General features: G+C 37.5%; 2 protein-coding genes across 5 annotated transcripts in view; one reads left to right on the top strand and one right to left on the bottom strand.

The window, feature by feature from the left end:
* Nucleotides 1-5,112, bottom strand: part of LOC138056939 (ceramide kinase-like) — a 24,469-nt gene extending 19,357 nt beyond the window's left edge. Inside the window, exons 1-3 of one of the 4 annotated variants that reach the window (XM_068902917.1) lie at nt 4,855-5,112; nt 2,120-2,371; nt 978-1,109 (exon numbers count right to left, since the gene is read on the bottom strand). In XM_068902917.1, coding sequence (XP_068759018.1) covers nt 978-1,109; nt 2,120-2,371; nt 4,855-4,972 — 502 coding nt within the window. In that variant the 5' untranslated portion in view covers nt 4,973-5,112. Of the gene's footprint in view, nt 1-977; nt 1,110-2,119; nt 2,375-4,839 lie in introns of all 4 variants that reach the window. The other 3 variants (XM_068902916.1, XM_068902915.1, XM_068902914.1) reach the window with 3 other exon arrangements.
* A 302-nt stretch (nt 5,113-5,414) lies between these two features.
* The window catches only part of LOC138056938 (GRAM domain-containing protein 4-like), a 19,722-nt gene continuing 15,136 nt past the window's right edge, over nt 5,415-10,000 (top strand). The window contains exons 1-8 of the mRNA XM_068902913.1: nt 5,415-5,948; nt 6,290-6,425; nt 6,864-7,117; nt 7,657-7,727; nt 8,581-8,669; nt 8,999-9,024; nt 9,357-9,448; nt 9,835-9,926. Of these exons, the coding sequence (XP_068759014.1) occupies nt 5,465-5,948; nt 6,290-6,425; nt 6,864-7,117; nt 7,657-7,727; nt 8,581-8,669; nt 8,999-9,024; nt 9,357-9,448; nt 9,835-9,926 (1,244 nt within the window). The 5' untranslated portion in view covers nt 5,415-5,464. The remainder of the gene's footprint in view (nt 5,949-6,289; nt 6,426-6,863; nt 7,118-7,656; nt 7,728-8,580; nt 8,670-8,998; nt 9,025-9,356; nt 9,449-9,834; nt 9,927-10,000) is intronic.

Raw genomic sequence — 10,000 nt, forward strand, 5'->3', positions numbered from 1 at the left:
TCATAAGCATTTGTAGTGCTTTTAAGAATAAATAAATTTATCATGATAGTAATGTTTGACCTGATGCCTTTAAGTTAAAATGATTTTTTTTTAATGCCAAATGAATAAAAGGGAATATTATCAAGAAAATAGACAATTTATTTTATGTTATCAAGCCTTGTTATCACTCTTTGATTTTAAATTAACAGTCGTTTATGATAATAATGAAAACACTAATTTAAATTAATAGATAATGCCTTAATTATTATTTAAAGAAGGGAATTTCAATAGACCAGTACTCTGGCTGGTTGATTTTGACATTCAGATACTACCGTACGTAAAATCCATACTGTCTTTTGCATGTTTTATCATACATGATGATTAATGATTTAAGATTTATATACCACAAATATCACAAAGTCTCATGGCACTTTACAATAATTATTCTATCTCTTGGGTGAGATTGAATGTCAGCTTGTAAAGGCACCTCTGGCAGCTGCTATCGGTCCATTTTTTTATGTTACCCACCCACCCAACCCACACATGTACGTGAAAGGAGAACAGCCGACAACATCGGGGGTCCTCCCCCTACTCTTGATCAGTACATATTTGATCTCACCCACCCACCCAACCCATGCATGTGGGTGAAAGGAGAACAGTCCACAACATTGGGGGTCCTCCCCCTACTCTTGATCAGTACATATCTGATCTCACGGGTCCACCCACCCAACCCATGCATGTGGGTGAAAGGATGACAGACCAGAACACCGGGGGTGTTCCCCCAACTCTTCACGAACAGTGGGTGGGTTCTTTAACATCCCACAGTATTGATTAACAGGAAAGGTAACATGAGACGGGACCTTAGTAACGGTTTATGGTCGTTATCTGAGAACATAAGTCTTTAACAGGATCTACATGTACACATACTTATTTTTCTCAACAAAGCCTTTCTTTTTTTTAACTATACATGAAATATAGTGTTTTCTTATTCAACTTACTCATGATGTCGGCTGTAATGCCAGCCTTGTCAAATAAGGGTGCCACTTGTTTAAGATACACAAGCCTCGCCTGTCCATTCTTGCTTCTTGGGTTGATAATGACTTTCAGTTTATGAGGCCTCTCATGAAAGCCTAATTTAAATTAATTATTATTGTGAAATTTATGTCAAATTGAAGTGAAATAGAAAATTTCAGCATGAAACAAAGGAATGCAATGCTCTTAGAGATTGTTCTTATTATCACATAAAAGCTGTACAGCTTAGTTTGAGTTTGAGCAGAGTAATATAAGTTACATCCTGTGTTTTTTCCAGTTCATTTACAAGTCAGAGCCACAAAATGAAATGGAAAAAAAAAAGAGAGCCATGACTGTAAGACCCTAGGTAATAATTAATTATACCAAGATATTTGTTATACAGTACGTGTATCTGGATCAGCAAGAAACACTGGGTAGGAAATTTTGTCTGATACATAGGGACCTATACAGTCTCCAATTGCGCTGCTTTTCTGTATTGAGCACTAATTGACCTGGAGATTCAAAATTTTAGTCATCATGTTGGCCTGACTGGACAGAACTCTTAGGGTTCCATACATCCTACCTAAAGTTACTGTATACATATTTATTAACATTTAAATCTACCAGGCAGTACTGTTGAATGTGGCCTGTCAGTGCACTGTGACATATTATACACGTAGTACCAAGTCAAGTCAAGTCAAGTCAAGTCAAGTCAAGTCAAGTCAAGTCAAGTTTATGACAGACTTAGTCTTTTTAGTAAAAAGAATATAAAGTAAAGACAAGTTACTAAGGAGAGAAAAATATATTTATATAAGACATATTGACTATACCCTGACTAAGATATATGAAGATTGTTGATATGTACAGTGTAAATGATTAGCAGAAAAGAAAAGAGAATTGATTTTTGTGGAATGCGGGATTCTGTCAAATGTATCACCTGCTACCCTCCTGCCACAGTCCTGAGTAAATAAAAACGGCTGACTTAAGTTCTTGTTCTTGATAAAAAAAAGCCTTGACATTGTTTAAATTAATGATTATTTTATGTTATCTAAATTATTGTTTGCACTAATTCAAAATAAAAATATAAAAACACGTAAAAAAAAGTGTGGTTAAATCTTGGTACACTAACCTTGTATAACATCATTTATTTTCTCAATCCACTCTTCACAGATGCTTATATCATCACACTCAAATGTCACGCGAGCTTCACTCAGCTTTCGATTTCCAGCTTTGGCGAATGTAAACAAAGTAAAGCCAACAAGCTGTCCTTCGCTTTGCTGCTTATTGGGTGAACGTCGCTTTGCTATCCATGCACCAATGACATCCAACAGCTTCATTGATTTTGTACTCACATTGTATGCTTTACCTGCATGTTCTGAACCTGCTGATAAGTGCGAAGGGTCAAAATGTTTCATCTTAATAATAATAATATTAATAATAATATATTATTAATAATATTCTTATTTAGCTAACAAATTTTGGTAGTTAAAGCAAGGCTGCTGCCTAAGAAAATTTTAAAGGGGCCCTCAGAGCTAAACGCTGAGAACATAGGAGCCCAACATATGAAGTGAAAGGCGTTGCTGTGAAAAATTAAGGAGCCCAGAGCTATTCTTTGGGAGCCCCAGGCTACCGGGCTCCTGTTAGGCAACAGCCTTGGTTAAAGTCTCCCCCCCCCCCTCCCCCCCAATTTCTTTTTCAAAATCAAGGTTTGGCAATAGTGAGTGGGAACTGAATTTTATTCTCTTCCACACTTGGTTTTGATTTGTATTAAGTTGTATGATGTTGGAGTTAATTAATGGCTATTATTGATACCTAAGTTGTCTTTTAACCCTAATTTTCATCTGAATTTTTAAACATTTTTCAACAAGTGGGATGTGTGGGGGAGGCAACTTGGCCTACTATATGGTGATGACCTTTCCTGTATTCTTAGACTAGATTGTGGATATATTTAGTATATTATTTTGAAATATATTAATAGGAATGGGACAAAATTATACAGTTGTTTAATGCAATAAATAATATAGAATTGATAAATGCACTTCTTGTGAATACAAAGTGGAAACCGAGCTTGCTGGGTGATTTCGACACCTACAGTAGTCAATTTCTACACAATTGTATACCGTATTTACTCATTGACAAATAAACGCCACTGTGTTTATTACATTTTGACCGCATCCGATACGGTGTTTATTTTAAATCATATTTCTTAACTCACTGACAACAATATTACAGTAGATCATTTTGCAAGTATTAGTTAACTGGCACTGACTCCTAGGAATGGAGTCAATGGTGGTCAATTGGTTAACACAGACTGAAACATGTTTACAGTTCCAATGTTGTGCTTTTTTGTTGACTGAGATAGAGTAATTTGTCCGTCTTGTTTTTTTTGAACAATCCTCTAAAACATGACGCATTCTTCTGATTGGGCGCTGGCGCTTATTCATGGGAGGCCAGCAATTTATTTTGTACTTTTCCTTTTATCTGTGGCGTTTGTTCGAGGGCGGCACTTATATTTATAATTAATGTAGACGTGTGCAGGCGCATTGCATTTTTAAACTAGTGAGTCTTTGACGTCATCTTATCCTCGATCCAGCTCTCTCAAGATTTTAAAGTTAGTATTTATGGCGGACCATTAATTAGGAAGATTTCAGTCAATTTTAAACAGGTACCTGTATCTTTTTGAAATGAATTGGGCTTAAAACTTTGGTCTCTTGGTCTTAACTTAACATAGTTTTGAAATACAAAGATTTTTAGTCAACCTATAGTTTCAGCACGTTCATGCATGACTGCTATCTTTGTGTTAACCACCTTCTGCCCCCCACCCCCCCCCCCTCCCCTTTCCATAGGAGCCTCTGATGTCATCACATTTGAAAACCTCCATTTTCACCTGTCCACATGAATAATTATGATAAACCTCCATTTTCATCACTCAACAGCCTGAAAAAGGTTTTTAAAAACTTTTATTTTCAGTGTCCAAAAAAGTGGACAAATGGAGGCAAAAATGGAGGAAAAAAGTGGACACTGTCTAATAATAAAGTAACTGGGTTTTTATCATTTTTGAAATTGATTTTTGTACCTTCAAAACACCTTGAATTAAATCTAAAACATGTTTACAGTTAACAGTGCTCAAATGAATCAAAATTGACATATTCTTATATTGAATATTCTGCAAGATCTCTCTATTCACATGATTTTGTCATTAAAGAGACTACATTATGACATGAAATTTACATATCACAGGTGATATGTAATGACGACATGTGAGTGATGAGTACAATCTTATGGATGGAGAAAACATTATAAGACCATAAGTTCTGAATCTAATAATTAAGCTTATCTTCGAGCGCACGTCAGCTTCATTTTTCTGGCAACCAAAACTGAAAGTAAATCTTGACTGTCTGTACAGGACAGAGAAAAAAGATGAGCTTTCGAGCGCCTTTAATTTCTTTGCGTCACTTCGCACGTTATTACTGTTAGTGACATTTTATTTTTGAAAACAGCAAGAGTACATATGTACTACGAGGAAACTCTTAAAATGTGTTAAAGCTAGTTAAGTTTTCCTTCTATCTATTAAAGATGAGAGAATCGCAAAAATATCTGAAAGAGAAACTGAACTGAAACAATGAAAACAAATCAGACAAAACGGAAGAAACTGCAATCGCTCAAGATTGAAAGCGTTTAAACTAAATAAGACCTATCGATATATCAAAGATAAAGCTTGTCGGTATTAATATTATAGTATTTTGCTTAGCTGGCAATAAAGTAAACGATATAACTTACTCGCGATATCGACACTTAATTCGCACTCTTTGTGTCGTATGCTAGTTTGTTTACATGATTACAATATACCTGTATTCAACTTGCCTTGTAATGTCCAGACGATCTCCTCTTCATCGAGACAAACATCGTGTAATTTGCCACTAACTTTGAAGACACCTTTCAATGACTTCAAACTTCTTGCTTCGCTTTGCTTGGCCGCCATCTTCACTCGCTCTTCAGATACATCAAACTAAGACATTCTTGTCACTTCAAAGTCGCGTAAGGCAGCCTTTTTTTCAATTTAATGGCTATAAATTTTACAGATGTTCACCTGAGCGGCATAACGAAAAATTTAGAAGCCAAATGTTTTGATGGAAGCCTGTTGGATTGTGGGAAGAAAATATTCAATTTACCTGGGACGAGAGGGTAAGGAACAAAACTAAATTTTAAAAAAATTTCAAGGTATTAATTACCTTGCCTTGACCAACCCTATAGAAACTGTTCAAAATTGTTAAAATGACAAAATTACAATAAAGAAGGAGTATTTTGCCTATACAGAATAAGACTTCTCGTAAAAAAGTTAATTTTGATGGTACTTTAAAAATACACTTTCTATGGCCCCCTTAGTGTAGTTCTTGCCTTGATGTAGTAACTTGGTCACGAACACTTAGAAAAAACAAAATCCCGATTAGGCAATAATATTCGCGTCTTCAAAATGCTTCGATCACCTTTCCGTGGAAAGCAAACGGCAGATATAACCGGGACCAAAGACGGAAAAGATAACAAACGAACTCATGGAAAGTCTCACTTTTCATATCACCGGGAAAATAATGCATGTCATTACGTCGACTCACACGATGATATAAAGAGGGCAAATATCCAAGACAATTTAAACAATATTTCAACAGAAACGGGATCTCACTATGATGGAAAGTCCGAGGCATCACACTCAGACTGGACTCAGGAATTTTCGGAGCAAGGAACAAGGAGCGGCAGGTCGGACAAGGAGAGCGCAAACTTAAACGAAGACGAAGAAATTCCCGAGAATAAAGCTGTGCTCGCCTCGAGCTCCAACGATGAAAAGATGAAAGATCAAGGAAGAGAAAGCTTTCCAAACTCTGAGAAACAGATTTATGAAATGCAGCTAGCTCAACTGCAAGAGCAACTCGTGAACACTATGATAGATTACCAGGACGTGTGTAAGTTTCATTTAATTAAGCTGCATGACCCCTTGCTATTAAATGATACCGCTGCTGTTGAAATTAGAGCAGCTTTCATCGAACTTTAGGGTCTCCACACAGGCATGGGGCGGGGACGTTCTACGTAGCCCTAATGAGGATGTTAACAAGAGCAATTGATGCTCTGGAGCCTTTACCTGTGAGGTGAAATTCTATTTAATTACAGACAATAAGCGGAGAGATTTTTGAGGATACTAATATGTTGTAAGTTGGAAAGACAGTTTCCATGGTTACCGATTTGATGTACCTGAATTAAGCTTCCTTAGATAAATGTATTGTATAATGGTTCTTGATACCTGTAGGTGCCCAGCTCAAGAAATTGAAAGCAACTGATGTTAACAAACTGCAAAAAGAACTCCGGGAAGAAAAGGAGAAAAATACCGAGCTGAAAGAAAAACTGAAACAGAGGCAAAAGGCACAAAATTCAAAGTTGCAAAGGTATTTTCAAAAGCTAGAATGATCCAATATTTCATTTTAGTCAGTGGATCAGTTTGAGTGAGTGAGTCCAGAAGGCAGTCTTTCTGTCAGACACTTTGCCCATTTGACACACTAGGACACCCCCAGTTGAAGAGTAAAATCTGTGGAGTCGCTCTTCCAGGGGTCATTGAATTAAGTCAACAGCATCGCGGTGGGGGGGAGGGAGGGGATGCTGCTATATATGGGCTATATAGGTATGTGAATGTGCCTCTATCATTAATAATTTTTTAGTCTGGTAATACACGTATGGCAGTTACTTTGAGTTACTCAGCTGTCTACCGCTCAAGTCATATGTCAGTCAGTGGTTTCTCAGCAGGAATTATTGGTATTAGTTGAACAAAGCTCCTTAATTTGTGTGTAGTGCTGTCGTTAAGTCAATTCTTTCTAATACCATTGCAGAAAAAATGCCAGTCGCATCCACGGCGTTGGGGTTGATTCAAGGTCAGGTAAACCAGCAGATGATTGGGTAGATCTAGGCATGGAAGAAGAAGTGACCTTGTCACGCAATACAAGTGACAGTATTGCCGCTGGAAGTAGCTCTCAAATACACGAGGAATGCACACAGGATGAGCTGGATGGAGCTCATCACAGACACACTCATGGTAATAGTGTGGGACAATCAGAACACCATTCAAATTTGAGCTCAGTTAAAGGTATAAACATATTAAATTAAAGTAAATTTAACTTAAGTCAGTAGTTCTGTCTTCTCTAAAAGCTGAAATTACTGGATTCTGCCATGACATCTTTTGCTGCCCTCCCTCTGCGAGTGCTTAGCTCTTAAGCTCTATACAGATTAAAATTAAGATAATCAAGTGTAAAAGTCAAGGAAAGTCCTAGTCGGGAAAGTTATAATGCACTTACACTCATTTAAATTCACCTTCCCTTCGGTTTAATTACATGGCCCTTGATCCTATTTATGTCTTTCATGACTGAGCAATTTATTTTACACAAAATAGTTGAGGAATCATGAACCCTATTGTCATCCCATTATGCTGTAATGCAAGGCTTTTCTAGTGTATAAATTATGCTCAGTTTCTCTATTTTGTGAAGTAGGTACATTTTCAGAGAGTTACAATGAAGTATTATTAGACAGTGCAATGGTTTTTACATTACTTCACTGACGTTGGCTCTCAAATTACATTTCAAATTAAATTTCTCTTCTTGACGTCTTGATCGTTATTGCTGTTTTAAGCTGAGGAGCCTCCCAGAGTTCAAAGAGTCAAAGCAAAGCTTGAAATGTGGAAAACACAAATTGTTGATCTGGTGAGTTTATGAATATCATTTTCAGTTCTAGTGCGTTTTTTCTCTTCCCTTGCATTCACCTTCCCTTCTACCCTTTGGACTCCTTCCCCATCTTTTCCCTGTCTTTCCTCCCTTTAAATGTCAATTGTCATACCTACCTCACCCCCTACCCCACCCCCTACCCCTCACACCCCTCCCCCCACTCCCGGAATAGTCATGCCACAACCTGCACTTTACACCTTCTGTATTGTAAAATAACCAAGGTGAGGATGCAGACATTAGAGGGGAGGGGTAGGGCAAGATGGGGAGAGGGATGAAGACCAGGGTGGGATGCGTAAGGAGAAGCAGGACTCCCGGGAAAAGGAACTGGAGAGTTGAGGTGAGTCAAAACAAAGAGGTTGGATAGGCACAAGTGAAAGGAATGGGTAGGGTGGGATGGAAAAGTGGGGGGAGGGAGTGAAGGGTACTATAGCTGAAACAAACCAAACCCTTACAAAAATGCTAACCTTAGGCCTAAACACTCTTGTAAAGACTTGGCTTGTTTCAGCTATAGTACCCTTCACCCCTACACCCCACCCCTTACCCCTCAACCATTACCTCCTACCCCTCACCCCCTACCCCCTACCCCCTACCCCCTACCCCCTACCCCCTACCCCCTACCCCCACCCCGGGAATAGTCATGCTGGCAGGTTGCAAGTTAAGGTTGCAGGTCAGTGTTTTGTCATAACTGAAAACAACCCAAACAATCACCAAAATGCTCACCTTAGGCTTAAACATAAATAATTGTTTTTTTAGGCCTAACAGTAGCATTATTTAAGGTTTGGCTTGTTTCAACAATGAGTTTACACCGCTCACTCTCTTTATCCATTTTGAGATTGTCGACAGATTATGGGACTTTGTCAATGATGAACCTGAAACTTCTGATGAAGAAGATGATGAAGGAGAACCTTTGACTGTGAAAAAGTAGGTCTTCTCATACAGGTAATTAGAAAATACCAAAAAAATGGTCAGAACTCAGGCCCAGTTCAAACGTCGAACTGTTCCTGTACTCAAATGTAACAAACCTTATTCATTAAATAAAGTACACGAAAAGATTGACGTTTGAAATGAATCAATTAAAGTTCGACCCATCTAATTTGGGTTGACCCAAGAATTAAGCTCGAGTGGTCTACAAGGGAAAATCGACTGTGGAGGGACTTCTTATGTGCAGAATAAAATGCATGCATTTGTATAATTCATTCATTTTCTTTGCTGTCTTTGTTGATTAATTTATTTTCTTTGTTTTCCCTCAGATTAAAGGAAAATATCACCCGATTCAGTGAGTGGATTGTTGTCTTTTGTAGTGCTTCAGGGTGACTTTGTTACTATAATTGTATTTTCACGACTACACACTGATTTTTAGCCCATTGCATGTAATTAGATTCAGTTAAAGTAAAAGCACATCCTGACGTGCTGACAGGTGTTTTCTCACACTGCAAATGAGTGACTGTTTTCTCCCCTTAAACACTTTTTTCCCTTTTAAGAAACAATTCAACAAACAAACAATTTAAACCGAATTAGCAAATCAGAAAATGCTACACTGCATAACAGACACAGCAAGAAAGTTTCTTTTTGATGTCAACACTTGTGACTTACTTGTTTTTGCAACAGGTGATGGAATTAAGCCCATAACCAGCTTTGTCAAGTCTGTTCATGGCGTTTTTTCCTGGTCCAATCCAACAGCATCTTTTTTGATATTTTTGGTGGGTATCGTTTATTGTTAGTGTTACTTATTATTAAATTTTCCATGGTAAGTTTCTTTACAAGCATCTAGTAGAGAACCAAAAACCCAAGTCACTTTCAGCACGTTTTTTTGTGTGATTAAAGTACCTTGAAGTTTTTCAAAGTCTTGCTATATAGAAAAGAACTGTACGTTGTTTAAACAATGTTCCATGTTATTTCCATTTATGCCAATCATAGTTCATAAAGGATCTTCTTTGTCAAGAACAGCGTTGAGAGTTCAAGAGCAGATAAGCATTCCTCCACCTGAAAGTTCTGTACCGAAAATGATTGTTGTAAGCTGTGGTCTAAACTTAACGAAAATTATTTTAATTGTAATCGGTTCAATGTATACTTTATGTATTTTCAGGTTTACATGTATTCTGTCTGGCATGGATTTCTTCTTTCCATGATCCTCTTTATAGTGATCTGGAAACTTTTCACGAATTATCTTCATGCCAAGTAAGATAGTACATGATGTCTCATGCACAATGCAATTTCTCTTGCCATACAGCTGTAGTTAACTTGTCGGGATA

Source organism: Montipora capricornis, chromosome 7 (genome assembly GCF_036669925.1).
Source record: "Montipora capricornis isolate CH-2021 chromosome 7, ASM3666992v2, whole genome shotgun sequence".
Lineage (NCBI taxonomy): Eukaryota > Metazoa > Cnidaria > Anthozoa > Scleractinia > Acroporidae > Montipora > Montipora capricornis.